Raw genomic sequence first — 17,102 nt, 5'->3', positions numbered from 1 at the left:
AGCTGCAGTGAATAAAGAGCTCCTCTGTCTGCCTGCATGCACCTGCCTCTGCACAGGTAAGGAAGTTCACTTTAATTCGAGCAGCTCCACTAAAGAAAACCCAACAACAACACCAAATAATCGTGTTAAAATGATGTTTCTCTTACTAGAATCGCGGGTGAAGACTGTTTTCCAGTTGATTTGTAGTCCGGCAGACTCATCTTGTCTTCAGTCTTTGTCCAGGTGAGAGCTCAGCTGATCAGCAGGTAGAAGCCATAGGAGAGGGGCGTGGCCTAACCCGGATGTAGTGCACAGGTGTTGAGTCACTACCGGCAGTAAATAGTTTATCTCTCACATTTCTGAGTGATTGCAGATACATTTATTTTAATCCTTTGTTTGTTTGGTTGTTTGTTTTTTTACCACTTCCTGCAGTTGTTTTGTCAGTTTAAAAAAAAAATAGTGTAGGTTTTATACAACATCAATGCATTTATTAATCATGCAATGTATCAAACCTATATTTTTGGTTGAGTGTTTTTTTGTGTTTTTTTTTTAATCCCTGAAAGCTAATTGTAGTTTACTGCACATACAGCATTACTGGTACCAGGAAATGAAGCAGAGTGAGAACCTTTCATGACTTCGAGCTGCTTTTTAAATTTAATGTTATGTATATTATGAATACTACTTTTAACTTGTGTAACTCAAAGTGAATAAAACATTCAAGTTTCCAACATACTCAAACCTTTAAAGGATGACTCCACTATTTTTCAAGTCTGTTTTAAACAGTCAGGAGCTCAAATGAGGGCTGAAACCTGTTTTTCTTGCTGTAAGTAATTATTCTTCCTGTTCATACTGACCATTAGAAGATCCCTTCATAATGCACTTACAATGTAAGTTATAGAGGACAAAATCCACAGTCCTCCTTCTGTGAAAACATGTATCTAAAAGTTGATCTGAAGCTAATATGAAGCTTCAGTCCTCCAAATGAGTCAAATCAAGTCTTCTATGTTTGATCTTTACAGTGTTTTTTAGTGTTTTTATGACTAACTCAGACTGCTGAAGCTAAATATAAGCTTCAAATCTACTTTTAAATGACTGTGTGGACACACTGTGGATTTTGTCCTCCATCTCTTCCATTTAAAGCACATTTGAAGATCTTTTAATAGTCAGTATGAACAGGAGGAAAACCTCTTTCACTGTTCATACGAAAACCTAACTGATGGTTTTAAGACATTTTAACAATTATAAACCTTTAAGTCATAACATGAATATGCAGCACTTCACATATGTTCCTTAGGGTTAAATTATTTAAGACCAGTTTGATTCAGTTACTAGTATAAAAGTAGGCAGAATTAACTTTAAAAAACACGACAAAACAAACGGAGATACAGTACAGTACGCCCCAATTAGTTTAACAAAGTGATTTGTGATAAAAACTGAAGGATGGACCTGTGTTTGCAAAGTACAAAATGTTTAAATGTGTAAAGACTTTAGCACTTCCAGAGTCCCATTTGAGCTTTTTTCTGTTGCATTTTGTTCATTTATTGTGTATTCAAATATGAGCTTAACATTTAATTTTGAGTGACTTGAAAGCTTATTTGTGTTCCCTAACTTCTCCAGGTTTTCGGGAAAGTCTGAATAAAGTGAGCACAACATGAGAAGTGTATTTTCCAGATTTCATTGTTTTTGTACACAAAGAACACAGGGTCTCGCTTCCATCTGGTGAAACGATGAAAACCTGTAAGACAGAAGAAGAAAATCCATTAAAATTCAGCTTTAAAATATGGAGTTTTGTGCTGGTACAGATTTTAGTAACTGTGCAACATTCATGCATCACTTAACAGACACAATAACAGAAAGTTTCATTTAATAGTATATATATATATATATATATATATATATATATATATATATATATATATATATATATATATATATATATATATATATGGTTTCTATCTTAAGTTTAATTTGAAGCTCAAACTGATTCCACAAGCAGGAATCATGATATTTGCGATTGTCAACAATCATAAAGTACAGTTTCTTCAAGGTTTAAAAAAAAAAAAAAACATTTAGAGATAAAACTGTTACATTTTCAATATTGGACTTGCAACACATGTTTTTGGTTGTTTTATGTATTTTATTATTTATAGGAATTTATACATTCCCAGTGAAGTTGACAGTTTTAGAGTACTGTTTAAAGTTTAACTGTAAAACTGTAAAAAGAAGAAGCCTGCTTTATATATCTTTATCACAAGGGTTTGATAACCACATTGCAAAAAATGTGGGTTTTATATAAATATTCTGTATATATAAGATTATTGGCCGATATATCGGTATCGAAATTTTAAAAATTCCCTAATATCAGTATCAGCATCTGCCCCAAACATCCAATATCGGTTGGGCCCTAATTATTTTGGAACCAACTACATCTCTATCCAGGACTCTGTACTCCACCCATTTAAAAACACTTCCATCATGACAAAAACATAGTATAAACTTCAGTTTCGGTGCATTTAAAAACAGCAAAACCGCAAATTAAACTGTATGGAAGCAACTGAGTGGCTCTATTTGTTTTAGGAGTATTATGGAATCAGCCATTCTTATCATAAATATATAAATAGTCAGATCTTTATGGTGCCTATTATCCTATGAGAAATAAAGTACAGGCAGAGGACAGAGTCTCTGTAGATATTGTGTCATATAAGTGACGATAGAGAAGGACCCCCAATTTTTTACAATTTCATTTACAAATGGCAGACGTATTTAGAGTACATTTATCTAATCATTACTGGTATGGGGAATACATGTCAGGTCTTAACTGATTGTATCTATGGTTAATACCTTAACTAGTAGTTGGTCCTTTTTAGTTTGCATGTTTGTTGTTTTAAATGTTAAATGACAAATAAATATTTAGATATATTTAGAAATGGTTGTTTTTAACGCTGTAATGCAGTGGGGTGTAGTTCTCTGTTTTCACCGCTAGATGGAGCTGCAACTCTGTTAGTTAATACCATAAACTGTGTGGTTAATACATCGTTAAAAACACTATTTTCTCCACCAGAGATCCGACTCTAATGTGACTTCCAGCTTATTTTCCCTGTTACATTTAATATTGGTTTGTGTTAATTTAAAGTATATTTAATTCAAAGTTTTTAAAAGAAGGTAATTCTGTCTCTGCCTCGTGTTGGGCTCTGCTGTGTCACGTGACCATGAAGAGCCTCAAACCGTAAGTGAGACTGCTGCTGCAGAGGATCAGTACTCTAACTCCGACACATTGTCAGTTATCGCTTCTCGGCCTTTTGGCTAAGATCAAGTGTAGTATCTGTTCTTATCAGTTTAATATCTGATACGTCCCCTACCCGGGGACCATATATTAAATTGATTTTTGGAACAGGGAGATGGAAAAGGGGCTTGCTCCGTCCACTCCACGCATCGACCTGGTATTGCAGTACCTCCAGGAACGGTGCACCCCCCTCTCTGTGTTGAATATTAAATAACTCATGAAATAACTGGAGGTATACAAAATCAGTGATTATGGTAACTCATTTTTGAAGTCTTATACTTCACGGATTGCTGCAAATTTACAGCGTTTGTTATCCTTCTATAGCATGAAGCTGCAAAGTTGTGACATGTATGGCTCTAACAAATATTAAATGCACACAACAAGCAATATATTGTTTAGTAGGTCTTATTCTGCAGGAATGATCGGTTGGTGTCGTAAAGACAGTTTAAAAGTTAGTAGTCGTTGTTTTTCCACAGTGGCTAATTTGTAAAGCACAATTAAACACGGTTAAGCAAACGTAGGTAAACAACAGATGAGGGAGGCGGAGAAGCATTGAGTTAATGTAAATAGAACCATGTGCTTTGAAGCCCCACATCATCCGACTGCACTACATAAACTCTCCAAAACAGCAGAAATAATCACGGAAAAAATAAATTACAGGCAGAGGACAGAATATCTGCAGATAACGTTGTTTAAAGAGGACCTGACTTGACACACGAGTTGTGAGTCATACATATTTTTATTTCATTTACGAATGGCAGCGGTATTTAGAGTGTATTTATCTAAGCATTACTGGTATGGGGAATACCTGTCAGGGCTTGAGAGTTAACTGTTTTATCTATGGTTAACACTTTAACTGGCTGTTTTTTTGTTTTTCGTTTGCATGTGTGTTGTTATAAATGTTAAATGACAAAGAAATATTTGGATTTGTTTAGAAATGTGTTTAGAAAAAGAAATAGAAATAGAAACGGGGTGCAGTTAGCTGTTTTCTCCGCTAGATGGAGCTGCAACTCTGTTAGTTAACACATCGCTAAAAACATGTTCTCCTCCACTAGAGATAAGACTCTAATGTGACTTCCAGTTTATTCCCCCTGTTACATTTGAGACTGGTTTGTGTATTAAAGTATATTTAATCAAAGTTTTTTTTTTAAATAAGTTAAGTCTGTCTTTGACTCGTATTGGACTCTGTGAAACCGCGAGTGAGACTGACGCTGCAGAGGATCACAACTCTAACTCCGACCCTTTATCTGTTATTGCTTCTCAGCCTCATGACTAAGATCAAGTGTAGTATCTGTTCTTGTCAGTTTAATATCTGATATGTCATATATATAGATAGAATATATAGATATACCATATATTGAATTGATATTTCAGTAGTAATTGCACCAAGCATAAGCCCCCTGCATGCATTTGCACACAAAAGTCCCCACCTGGCATGCTCTTGCATGGCTTTGTCATGTCAATCAACAGAGTAAAGTATTAAATGCATTTATTGTCATACTTTTGCTATATTTCAAGTGTGTGTATGAACAAAAAGCTATTCAAAAGTCATGCCATGTAATTCTTTTGCTCCCTTTTTAATAACGTATTATTTTGATTATCACTTACTCCTATGCCTCTCATGGTACTTAACTGTTTTTCCCTAGAAGCCATTTATTCTTATGGCCCTTATGACTTAATTTAGAGGCATTTATTCCTCTATAGGCCCCCATATCTTCACTTTAAATTATTCTGGGACTTATGTTGCCCCTTATTTCTGATAACTAGGCTCTGTTATTGTTGAATCCATTCACAGACACTCCACAACTCATTGTGACTGAAGCACTGACTAATTTTATTCAGTACCACAGCAAACTTGCCAGCATCCAAGAGCAATGTTGACACCAGAACACAGTAAACAGCTGATGACAAGGTGCATGAAGTAGGACAGCAGTGTGCAGTGCAGAGAAAAACAAAAGGTGCTGCGTTAAAGGGCACTCACAGAGGACACCCCATCATGAAGTGCATGGTATTGTGGAGCAATACATAATGGCACACTTTACAGAGCATTACAGAGGTGCAAAGTTAAAGGGCACTTGTAAGACCAGAACACAGAGAACAACCCCAGTTAAAGTGCACTTGTAAGACCAGAACACAGAGAACAACCCCTGTTAAAGTGCATGAATTAGGGCAACAGTGCAGAGAACAACATGTGTCATGTTTAAGGGCACTTGTAAGACCACAACACGTAGAACAGTAAAACATGAACACAAGAACTATATACACTATTTACAATGGGCCCTCGGAAAGTGCATGAACAGTGCAGAGAACAAAAGGTACAAGAAGGCACAGAACAACACAGAACGTACAATAGTAAACACAAGAACTATTTACACTATTTACAAGGGGCCGGCCATTCACTCCTCCAATCCGTCCACAACAGAGACAAAATGTTCATAGTTTTTGAAAACTCTGTTCAGTCCCTTGGAGGGTGAACGGTTGATCGCAGTATGTCTTTTTTATTTTATTTTTTGTGTCCCTGGATCGTTTGCCCGCATACCTTGCAGGTCGGGAGATGCTGCACCCTCATCAGCTTCACACCCAGCTCGATGGGGTGGTCTGCCAGCTTCCTCCTGTACTGTCTGGATCGAGACCATGACGATCCTACCGCAGGACTCTGTCCAGAGGGCGGCTGAACAGCTGGCATGATGGGCCCAGGCGGAGTGACCTGCGGGATGGATGCCTGACCCGGAGTAGGCAGCATGGGCTGTGTGGAGGTGAGGCCTGCAGAACCGGAGACAAGGGGCAGCACAGGCCTGGTGATGGTGGAGGTGGTGGGGATTCTCATCACTGGCAGAGGCAGAAGCTGTGGAGGAGGCTGCGGCGTCGCCAGCAGCAGGTTGGTCTGACCCTTCAACACCTTTGTGCCGGCTGTGCTGGGCGTGCTCCCCGTACTTGGAGTGGAGAGCGGCGTCGAATCGATGGAGCCAGTGAAAGATGTCCAGCCTCACCACCATCCCCTTGTCCACCCAAGGCTGGAAGAGCGTATCCACCACGGTCGGACCCTGCTCCTTGCAGCAGCCCCGGTCAATGTACAGGATCTGGGGGACGGGCTGGTTGGCGAGGCGGAACCACTCCATCACTCCACGACACATGGGCCCCAGCTTCTCAACAGACTCCTCGCAGGTGAGCACGAAGGTGATTATCTGGGAGAGCTCGTTGCCGATGCTGGTGAACCACTTGGCCGAGCCCTTGCCGTCCCCAAACAGCTTCTTCACCACCTACAACAAAACAAACAAACAAATACAGTTTAGTTTTGCATAATGTGGTGTTTCACAGTGTACTTGTATGTATGCAACACACTTTTGGTTAACTTGCCTTCTTTTTTTTTTTAAACAAGGTTTATTTTATTTTCAGTATACAAAAGTGCAATACAAATTCTGAAACAGGCACTGTAGTTATCATCACCCACCCCCTTGTAGTCCCGCCCCGTCCGGCAAGTCATTCAGCAGATGGATATACCCCAAAGTAAAAAGAGAGAGAAAGAGAGAAAAATAAAATAAAATAAATAAAAGAGAAAAAAAGGGGGGGGGGGGGGGGGGTAAAGGTTAATGGATTTCAGCAAGTAATTGAGCATCCGATTTCTCCACAAAGTTTAGAAACGGTTCCCAAGTTGAATAAAATTTGGATATAGATCCTCTCACAGTGTATCTAATCTTTTCTAGTTTTAATGACTGCATAACATCTCTAATCCAATGAGCATAAGTAGGAGGGGAGGCCTCCTTCCATTTAAAAAGTATTAACCTCCTTGCTAATAAGGTGGTGTATGCCACCACATTTGTCTGAGTGGCATGTAGATGTGCACCAGCTGGAACGACCCCAAAAATTGCACTCAAGGGAGAAGGTTCTAGTGGGTATTGGAGGATAGTGGCTAAAGCATCAAATATGGATTTCCAGAAATGGGTGAGTTTCGGGCAGGCCCAGAACATATGACAGAGGCTGGCAGCGTCCTGTTTGAATCTATCACAGGCTGAGTCTAGCTCAGGATAAATCTTAGCTAATTTTTCTTTAGAGTAATGAAGGCGATGAACCACTTTAAATTGAATAACACTGTGTCTAGCATATTGAAGAGGAGTGAATCCTTTTTACCACCAGCTCCCAGGTTTCCTCTGACACAGACATCTGCATATCCTTCTCCCACCGAGTTTTGAGAGGTTCAAGGGGTACCGGGCTAAGGGTATTGATTGTATCATAGAGTTTAGAAATGAAGCCCTTTCTCGCAGGGTTAAGATCAAGGATGTTGTCTAATTCATTTTTGGATGGAGAGGCTGGAAATTGACCGAATTTGCAGCGAGTGAAATCTCGGACCTGTAGATACCTAAAAAAATGAGTTCTTGGCAAGTTAAATTTCTCACAAAGCTGATTAAAGGAAGCAAAAGTACCCCCTATAAATAGGTCTTCCAGGGTGCATATACCCTTTAGTCTCCAAATCTCAAAGGCATGGTCAGAAATAGAGGGGGGAAAGGCCGGATTTTTTGAGATTGGAGAAGCAAAAGGCGGGTCTTTGAATTTGAAGGCCTGTCTAAATTGTTTCAAAATCCTGACTGAATCACATATAACTGGATTAGTAGTACATTTGGATACAGAGTGGACCATAGGAAGTGATGAGCAGAGGAGAGAGTGTAGAGATGTTTGAGATAGCGAGGACATCTCTAGTGCTAGCCAGCACAGAGTATCTGTATCTATGACTTTGGTCTGCCAAAAGGACAATGCTCTCACATTGCAGGACCAGTAGTATTGCTGGAAATTTGGTAAGGCCATCCCACCAGCTACACGCGGTTTCTGAAGGACAGCCTTGCGTATCCGGGCCGTTTTCCCATTCCAAATAAAGGATGAAATAAGTTGATCCAATGAAGAAAAGAATGATTTTTTGATGTAAAGTGGTATAGTCTGAAACAAGTATAAAAATTTAGGCAATATGTTCATTTTAACCGCATTAATGCGACCTGCCAAAGATAGGGGGAGCCCAGACCATCGTTCCAAATCTAGCTTGATACGGCCCAGCAGAGGAAGAAAGTTCCATTTGAAAAGATCCCTAAATTCCCGCGTTACAACAACACCCAGGTAAGTGAACCTTCTGGGCGAGATCTTGAATGGGAGGGAGCTAAGTGGTAGTTCATCAGCAGCTGCGTTGATTGGAATTAGTTCACTTTTGTGCAGATTTAATTTGTACCCAGAAAAGGTCCCAAACTGTTTTAACAAATTCAAAATTCTGGGAATAGAAGATAGAGGATCAGATGTCAGGATTAACAAATCATCCGCAAAAAGTAATACCTTGTGTATCTGATCTCTATGGATACCATGTATGTTGTGGTCACTGCGCAGGGCAATTGCAAGTGGCTCTATCGCTATTGCAAAGAGCAGGGGACTTAGAGGGCACCCCTGACTAGTTCCCCTATGTAACTGGAAGGGTGAGCTAATTGTATCATTTGTGCGTAGAGGCCAGTGGGGAAGAGTACAGCAATTTTATCCAGGATACGAAATTAGCACCAAAACCAAATTTTTGCAGCGCAAAGAAGAGGTACTCCCACTCCACCCGGTCAAAAGCCTTCTCAAATGAGAGTACTACTTCTGGTGTCTGAGAAGGCTTAGAATAAAGGATATTAAAGAGACGGCGAGTATTGAAGAAGGAGTACCTATTCCTGACAAACCCAGTCTGATCTGGCGATATTATATCAGGGAGCACTGTTTCCAAACGTAGAGCTATCACCTTAGCTAGTATTTTCACGTCAGTATTAAGGAGCGATATGGGCCTATAAGACGCACAGTCAAGGGGGTTTTTGCCCTTCTTGAGAAGCACAGAAATTGAAGCTTCGCACAGTGATGGAGGGAGAGAGTGAGTCATAAACGACTCATTGAACATCTCGGTCAGTAGTGGGGAGAGGGGCTTTAAAAAGGTCTTGAAAAATTCTGACGGAAAACCATCAGGCCCCGGAGACTTACCACTTTGCATGGCACGAATTGCTTGTGTTATCTCAATTTCAGAAATAGGGTTCTCAAATGTGTCCCTTACATTTGGATCAATTGAGGGGATCTCCAAATTGTGGAAGAAGCGGTCTAGTAACAGCTGATCTTTAGGGGGCTCAGCAGTATATCATTTTGAATAGAAATCATGAAATGTATTATTTATTTTGTCATGATCGATAGTAACTTCACCTGAAAGAGTGCAAATTTTCGATATAGTTTGACGGGCTGCTGATTGACGGAGCTGAAGCGCAAGTATTCTGCTCGGTTTCTCTCCCTGCTCATAACTATGCGAGCGTGACTTCAAAAGGAGACGTTCTGCATGTCCGGTAGACAAGACTTCATATTCTGTTTGGAGTGACAGGCGTTTTTTATATAGCTCAGGGGATGGGGAAGCGGCATAAGTTCTGTCGAGTTTAAGTATTTCCTCCTTTAAGATGTTAATACGCTGCATTTTACATTTCCGTGCGTAAGCAGAATAGGACATTATTTGGCCCCTCATATAAGCCTTTAAAGTCTCCCACAGAGTTGCAATGGATATGTCTGGGGTTCGGTTCATTTCTAAGAATGAAGTAATTTGATCAGTCAGAAATTTAACAAACGCCTCATCCGATAGTAAAAGAGAATTGAAGCGCCAGGGTCGGCGAGATACAGGTTGATTTGGTAAAGTAAATTTAAGAGTCAATGGGGCGTGATCTGAGATCACAATAGCCTGATAATTACAGCTTTGTACTGATGGAAGTAGTTTGTGGTCTAGCAAAAAGTAATCAATTCGAGAAAAGGTCTTATGGACATGAGAAAAGAATGAGTATTCACGAGTTGAGGGTTTCCGGAAACGCCAAACATCAGATACCCCATAGGAGCTTAAGAAAGTATTAATGATACAGGAGCATTTAGAGATTGGGAGAGGTTTCGGCGAGCTACGATCAAGATTAGTGGATAGGACGCAGTTAAAGTCACCTCCAAGGATTAAATTGTGTGTGTTAATGTCAGGCAGGCGGGAGAAAAAATCTTTAAAGAAATGTACATCGTCTGAATTTGGAGCATAAACGTTGGCTAAAATAACCTGAGTATGGTACAGTTGCCCAGTGACAATAACATAGCGCCCCCCTTCTGCATCTATTTTGGAAGCTGTGAACGGAGTATTTTTATCTATGAGAATAGCCGCACCACGATTTAAATAGGAATTTTGAATGAAAAAGTTGGCCTACCCAGCCACATTGGAGTCTAATCTGATCTAAGTCACGAAGGTGTGTGTCCTGGATAAATGCAATATGAGTGTTGAGCTGTCTTAGGTGAGTCAGAACCTTTTTCCTCTTAACAGGAGAGTTGAGGCCTTTCACGTTCCAGCTGGTGCAGTTAATTGGTCTACAACCACCCCTCACTGTTCCAGATGATAGTGGGATCATATGTCACCACTGGAGAGAAAATGGCTTGAATATCTATTGAAATAGTCAGAGAGAGATATGAAATAAGAAGAGGACATGTTAACCATCAATAAATTAGTGGAGAAAAATGATTGTGGCATTGTGGAGAAGAAAAAGGGCAAGAAGGGGAAAAAGAGAAAAATAGGGGGGAAGGAAGAAAGAAAAAAAAAAAAAAAAAAAACATCATCCACAATATACCGTCTACCCCTCCCAAAAAAAAACCTTTCCCCAAACACCCGCCCCACCAGGGGCATGCAAACACTGTTGCATATACAAAACCTCCTAACAAACATTGGAGTCCTGCCAGATTGCAAAATAAGAAAACCATATAGGCACTAAGGGGCATTAGTGAGCCATACCTAAGGGAGAACACATAGTAGAACATTTCCAGAATATAACAGGTCCATTCAATTTAAATACAAGCAAAATGTTATCATTAAATGCATACAGTAAACAAAAATCAAGTGGAGTCACTTTGTAAATGAAGGCTACGTATACACGATGCATATAACTACTCTTTTTCTTACATTCAAACCTTGGTGAAATGAAGAATCATTGCCCAGTAAACTTAGCAATAAAGTAAACAAATAAAAACAGCTCAAAACGAAGGACCCAGTTCAAAATATATCAGCCATTCCATAAGACAGGAGTAAACAAGGAACAGATAGGGTGCTTTAAACGGCACCTAGAGTGCAGGAATGCAGAAATAAACTGTAAACATAAGGGCTGTTAGCAGCCGGTAAACTTGTAACCCATCGTTCAAAATATATGTAACAATTGTAGTTCAGAGGATCGGTATTTGTAAAATGTATTAGCTGCAAAGACTAACCACCATCGGTAGCACTGGCAGTATTAATAACACATTAATCAGTAAAAGAGACGTGCAGTTAACGGATGAGGTGGCTAAAATAACAGGTCTGGATGACATCAAAGTAGCAAGTCAGTCATTGTAATAGCAGTAATAAACAATAGGTAGCAACTGTCACATGAAAAGAAAAGGGAAATTATCCTGATGATGTGACCAATGTGTTTCACCAGTAACGTTATAGTCCCGAACTAGTAGTGGTTGAAAGAGAGCTTTTACGTTATGCTCCGTGACCAGCTGTTAGCTCCAGAAGCTAACTCTGACATCCTCATACCTCTGTATCACAGGGAGATTAAGCCGGTTACCAGGAGCCGGTTGGTCGGCAAGGACATGGCTGTGAATATAAGATGTAGCTTCCTCGGGGGTATTGAACACAGACTGGATGCCATTGTGTGTGATCCTAAATCGCGCAGGGAAGAGCAAGCCATATTTCACCCCCTGGCGGTCCCGGAGCAGTTTCTTGGCTTGACCAAATGCTGCTCTTTTCTTCGCCACAGCGGTGGTGTAGTCCGGGAAAAGCATAAACTTGTGGCCGTTGTGGAGGAGGGGCCCCGCTTGTCTTGCACGTTGCATTATGTCCTCTTTGGCTCTGAAAAAGTGCACTCGGACAATGAAGGGACGAGGTCTGTCCCCCGGTCTTGGTGGCGGCTGTAGGGAGCGGTGTGCACGGTCAAGCAGAGGTCGCTCCTTCAGATGCAGAGTGTCTTTGAGTAGGTCTGAGATGAAGTCGGTCGGTCGCGGTCCCTCAATCCCCTCAGGCAGGCCTATGATCCTCAAATTATTCCTGCGTGACCTCCCCTCCAAATCCTCACATTTTTCAGACAGCGCAGTCACTTGATTAACCAGGTCTCGTAGCTTAGTCTCCAGAGAAGTAGTCTCATCCGACCAATGGTTCGCCCCTCTCTCCACACGGGTCGCCAGATCCCCGGTCTCGGATTTGACAGATCGCAGATCAGTTTGTAATTCAGTCCGTACTCCGGCGATTTCAGATCTCAGATTTTCAGCCAGTGAATCGATTTTAGCATCCACAGAGTTACAAATGTCCTTCTTGAGTGTAACCAGTTCAGCTGTTATATTAGTACGAAGTGAATCGATTGCATTTAGGACCGCATTGTCGGTTGCAGTGGAGTTAGCTTGATCGGTGCTAGCGTTAGCGCCTTTAGCACGAGGGTTGTTTGGAATGGTGCAAGAGTCAAAAAGCAAAAAAGTAACACCACGGTTGTTTGGAAGTTGTAATAAAGAATGGGGAAACTGCAAAAATCCCCAAACCACCTCTAATTATCGGATTAGTTGACAATTGGCAGGGAGCTCCAAAATCTTCCGCCTTACCCGCTCATCTCGTAACCGGAAGTCCGTTAACTTGCCTTCTTTGTGGAGTCCATTTTCAGCACTGTGCCGAAAGTGGAGAGGACCTGGCTCCGATAGTCCTGCACGTTGTATGCCTCGGCCAGGAGGAAGGCGTGCTGCAGGAGCCGGGCACAGGGTAACTCCCTTGGATGAGGCGACGCCTGGAACTCGCCGTGGCCAAAGGCAGAGACGATGCCTCCAGGTTCCAACAGGGCCATGAGGAGCGTGGTGTACAGGTCCTTCCTCTGGTGGTAGTCCTCGAGGTGGTTCTCGTGCACCTGCCGCCACACCTTCACCATGGTGTTGCCCTCCGTCAGGTCACGCAGGAGGCGACTCACGGTCTTGTCCACCTCTCGCTTGGCAGTCAGCATGGCCGGAAACCTGGACAGATGAGCCTCGTCAGCCACCGACCCATGGAACCGCTCTCTCCACCCCTGGCAGCCATGAGACACGGCCGCACGACAACACCTCTGTTGCCATGGTTTACCAGCCGGACACGTCACAGATGTGACGTAGCTAAAACAGACAGAGAGAGAGATAGGGAGAGAGAGAGAGAGAGAGAATCACACGTCAATAACAGATCATGTATCTTGGCCTGTGGAGTGGAAATGCCGCCGCTCACAAAGCCGGGTGGCTCGGGTGGGTAGAACCCCATCCGGTCTGACTTTAACACACGCCGCCTTCTAATCACGCCCTTGATGTCCTTGTAGATCAGGATGGGCGTGAAGTGGCCTCTCTCGCTGTCCTCTTTCAGCCAGGGGATGTCCGCAGAAGTGATGCTGTTGGGGTCTTCCCACAGGCGCACCCAGCCTTCCAGCTCCACCTGCAAGACACAAGATGTACAACAACACACAACATTTAGTTATTTATTTTCCATAATGTGGTGATTTTGAGAAATGCATTAACATTGCTTGTGTATGTTGTGATTTTACACTTACAGGAGAGTCACTCTACGTCAAGGTGGTGGCAGTGGGTGCAGGCTGTTTAGAGCGGACAGCAGGTGCAGGCAGTGTAGGCTGGACAGCAGCAGCAGGCGGAGTAGAGTGGATAGCAGGTGCAGGCTGTTTAGAGCGGACAGCGGGTGCAGGTATTGTAGGCTGGACAGCAGCAGCAGGCGGAGTAAAGTGGACAGCGGGTGCAAGTATTGTAGGCTGGACAGCAGGTGCAGGCAGTGTAGGCTGGACAGCAGCAGCAGGCGGAGTAGAATGGACAGCAGGTGCAGGCTGTTTAGAGCGGCCAGCGGGTGCAAGCAGTGTAGGCTGGACAGCAGCAGCAGTAGAGTGGACAGCGGGTGCAGGCTGTTAAGTCCGAACAGGGGTCTCGTGTAAGTCTAAAAATAAGACCAAACAAAGTAGTATTATTTAAATTGTGATTTTTTTCTTTTTTCTAAACCATTTGATGTGTATTAACTCTGTATGTCACCTTCCACAGCCTGACTTGCAGCCAACAGTTCAGCTTCATCACCTGGCCATGATGAAAGATCACACTTGGAGGTGCTTGCATGCAGTAGCTGGGGGAAAATAAGGTAAATTAATTATCTAGATGTTATGATGTACCAGTTTTTAATTATCAAAAGTTAACAAGCACATTTAGGTCAAGTGCTTAAAATGTCACTAATCTGAACAATTTCACTCCTGTTTCTAACAAAAAAATCAAACCAATCTTTCTCGTTGACATATTTGCGGAATCTTTTCATCTGCATACTGGTGATGTGTGTCACTGGTGTGTTAAGCCATCTCCTTACAGACCTGTTTGCCTTCTTTATAAGCTCCCGCTGCTCATCTCTAAACTCATCTGGCCTGTTCTTTGTCGCGTGATGCTGCCAATAGAGTTCCCACATCTCCTGAAAGGTGTGATCCTTGAACCCTTTCTGGCCGTAGATGCACCTGTCAACAGTGGCCTCCAGGACACTGGAGACTTGTGGGAAGCTCTCTGCATACTCTGTGAGGTAATCTTTCACCCACTGGTTCCCAATCTCTCCCTTTTTGTGTGGGTTTATCACCTCTGATCGATGCTTGTCAATCACCCTGTAAGCATATACACAACTTAGTACTGACATCATTAATATCATTGCAGTTGTGATAATTAGTAAATAAAACTTGCAGACCGATATACAGGTAATTTATTTGAAGCATGTCTACAATGGTATTATATATAACACGCTTACTACTTCATGTAGCCCACATCATTTGCCACAAGCCAGTGGAATGGTGCATGCTCATACTGTCCAAATGGCAGCACCAGCTTTCCCAGGCACAGCTGACGGGATGGCACAGGGATACCCTCAGCTTGAAAGAGCTTCTCTGTGTGGGCCAGGGCAGTTGTCTGGAAAAGCAACTCCTGTGGAGGTCCCCCAAGATGAATGGGGGATTAGAGAGACTGAAGACTATCCAGCAGGGGGCATTGCCGCTCTCCTTGAGAGCAGACGGCAGGTTGTCTCTCCCCCCAAAGAAGGGCAACGGCAATGGTCGGACGTCCACCAACTGCTCAGCCTGTCAATTTTATTTGCGTATCACAGAATTGCCTATGGGGGCATAAGAGGTTGGGCAAGAAAGACAAATTTAGTATAAAACGTCTCCTTGTGTGTTGAATCCGTGCAGATCCACCTTCTTATGTACAGTCTATGAGATCCCAAAGCCTCATACAGCGTGTAGTTTGGGTGATGTGTGGATGGCCCACCATCAGTCGACGTGCTGTGTCTGTGAAAGAAACACCCGGCTCGGATCTGTACAACTCATACTTACCTGGCAAGGGAGATACCATGATCAAGAAGGTGGTTCACCCAGGGCGAGGCTCAACCATTGCACTCCGGTTGTGCTGACCTCTGCGAATTCCCCAAATGTGGGAATCTCGATTGCATAATTTCTGGTAGTGGGGGACTGCGTTCGCGCTCTCCCCTGATAAAACTGTTGAAAGAAAACCAAGTCGAAACCCAGCAGTGTCTGACGAGAACTGGTGTTCAGGTGACGTATCTGATACAGAAGACCTGAGTAGGTGGAAACAGCTTTTTAACCTCTGAAGCCCAACAGCGCCCCCAATACATGAAAAACGTGTCAGGGCAGTGAAACGAGCACGAATATAGTCATATTGACACGCCGTGTTGTTCAGAAGAAGCTCAGCTATCGAGCTGACGAGATGGCACAGGGATACCCCCTGCTTTCTAGTTTGTCCTTTTTAGTTGGCAAATCCATGTTTTCTAATGTTAAATGACAAAGAAATATTTGGATATATTTGGAAATTGTTGTTCATTCTGTAATGCAGCGGGGTGCCGTTCGCTGTTTTCTCTGCTAGATGGAGCTGCAACTCTGTTAGTTAACACATCGTTAAAAACATGTTCTCCTCCACTAGAGATCAGACTCTAATGTGACTTCCAGTTTATTCCCCCTGTTACATTTGAGACTGGTGTGTGTATTAAAGTATATTTAATCACATTTTTTCAAATTTTAAATAAGTTAAATCTGTCTTTGACTCGCATTGGACTCTGTGAAACCGCGAGTGAGACTGGCGCTGCAGAGGACCACTGCTGTAACTCCGACCCATTGTCAGTTATCGCTTCTCGGCCTTTTGGCTAAGATCAAGTGTAGTATCTGTTCTTATCAGTTTAATATCTGATACGTCCCCTACCCGGGGGCCATATATTAAATTGCTTTTTGGAACAGGGAGATGGAAAAGGGGCTTGCTCCGTCCACTCCACGCATCGACCTGGTATTGCAGTACCTCCGGGAACGGTGCACCTCTCCTCTCTGTGTTTAATATGAAAACATTTAGCTCATTAGATAAGTGATTTGTCGTTATGTTTAAATAGCTACATTGATATTTTGTTGAGATTTTATACTCTAGCAATGAATGCATATTTATAGTTTTAAAGGCTGCTGGATCGTCTTCAGTCTCTCTAATCCCCTAGGACGAATGGGGGATTAGAGAGACTGAAGACGATCCAGCAGGGGGCATTGCCGCTCTCCTTGAGAGCAGACGGCGGGTTGTCTCTCTCAAGGAGAGCGGCAATGCCCCCTGCTGGATCGTCTTCAGTCTCTCTAATCCCCTAGGACGAATGGGGGATTAGAGAGACTGAAGACGATCCAAGGGGGGGCATTGCCGCTCTCCTTGAGAGCAGACGGCGGGTTTGTCTCTCTCAAGGAGAGCGGCAATGCCCCCCCCCCCCCCCTGCTGGATCGTCTTCAGTCTCTCTAATCCCCCA

At 42.6% G+C, this 17,102-nt stretch overlaps 1 protein-coding gene, 3 non-coding genes and 1 pseudogene across 4 annotated transcripts in view; 4 read left to right on the top strand and 1 right to left on the bottom strand.

Moving 5' to 3' along the window:
• The window catches only part of kctd14 (potassium channel tetramerization domain containing 14), a 4,218-nt gene extending 4,018 nt beyond the window's left edge, over positions 1–200 (bottom strand). Inside the window, exon 1 of the mRNA XM_062419616.1 lies at positions 147–200. Within this exon, the coding sequence (XP_062275600.1) occupies positions 147–200 (54 nt within the window). The remainder of the gene's footprint in view (positions 1–146) is intronic.
• Positions 201–3,262: 3,062 nt separating this feature from the next.
• LOC133981222 (U2 spliceosomal RNA) lies at positions 3,263–3,453 on the top strand. The gene has a single exon (XR_009925286.1). It is a non-coding gene; the product is annotated as a U2 spliceosomal RNA (small nuclear RNA).
• Positions 3,454–4,514: 1,061 nt separating this feature from the next.
• Positions 4,515–4,618, top strand: LOC133981142 (U2 spliceosomal RNA; annotated as a pseudogene).
• Positions 4,619–15,640: 11,022 nt separating this feature from the next.
• On the top strand, positions 15,641–15,804 carry LOC133981181 (U1 spliceosomal RNA). The gene has a single exon (XR_009925247.1). It is a non-coding gene; the product is annotated as a U1 spliceosomal RNA (small nuclear RNA).
• Positions 15,805–16,452: 648 nt separating this feature from the next.
• LOC133981141 (U2 spliceosomal RNA) lies at positions 16,453–16,643 on the top strand. Its single transcript, XR_009925212.1, has one exon. It is a non-coding gene; the product is annotated as a U2 spliceosomal RNA (small nuclear RNA).
• The last annotated feature ends 459 nt before the right edge of the window (positions 16,644–17,102 follow it).

This window comes from Scomber scombrus, chromosome 5 (genome assembly GCF_963691925.1).
Source record: "Scomber scombrus chromosome 5, fScoSco1.1, whole genome shotgun sequence".
Lineage (NCBI taxonomy): Eukaryota > Metazoa > Chordata > Actinopteri > Scombriformes > Scombridae > Scomber > Scomber scombrus.
This window is presented reverse-complemented; position numbering and strand designations above follow the sequence as displayed.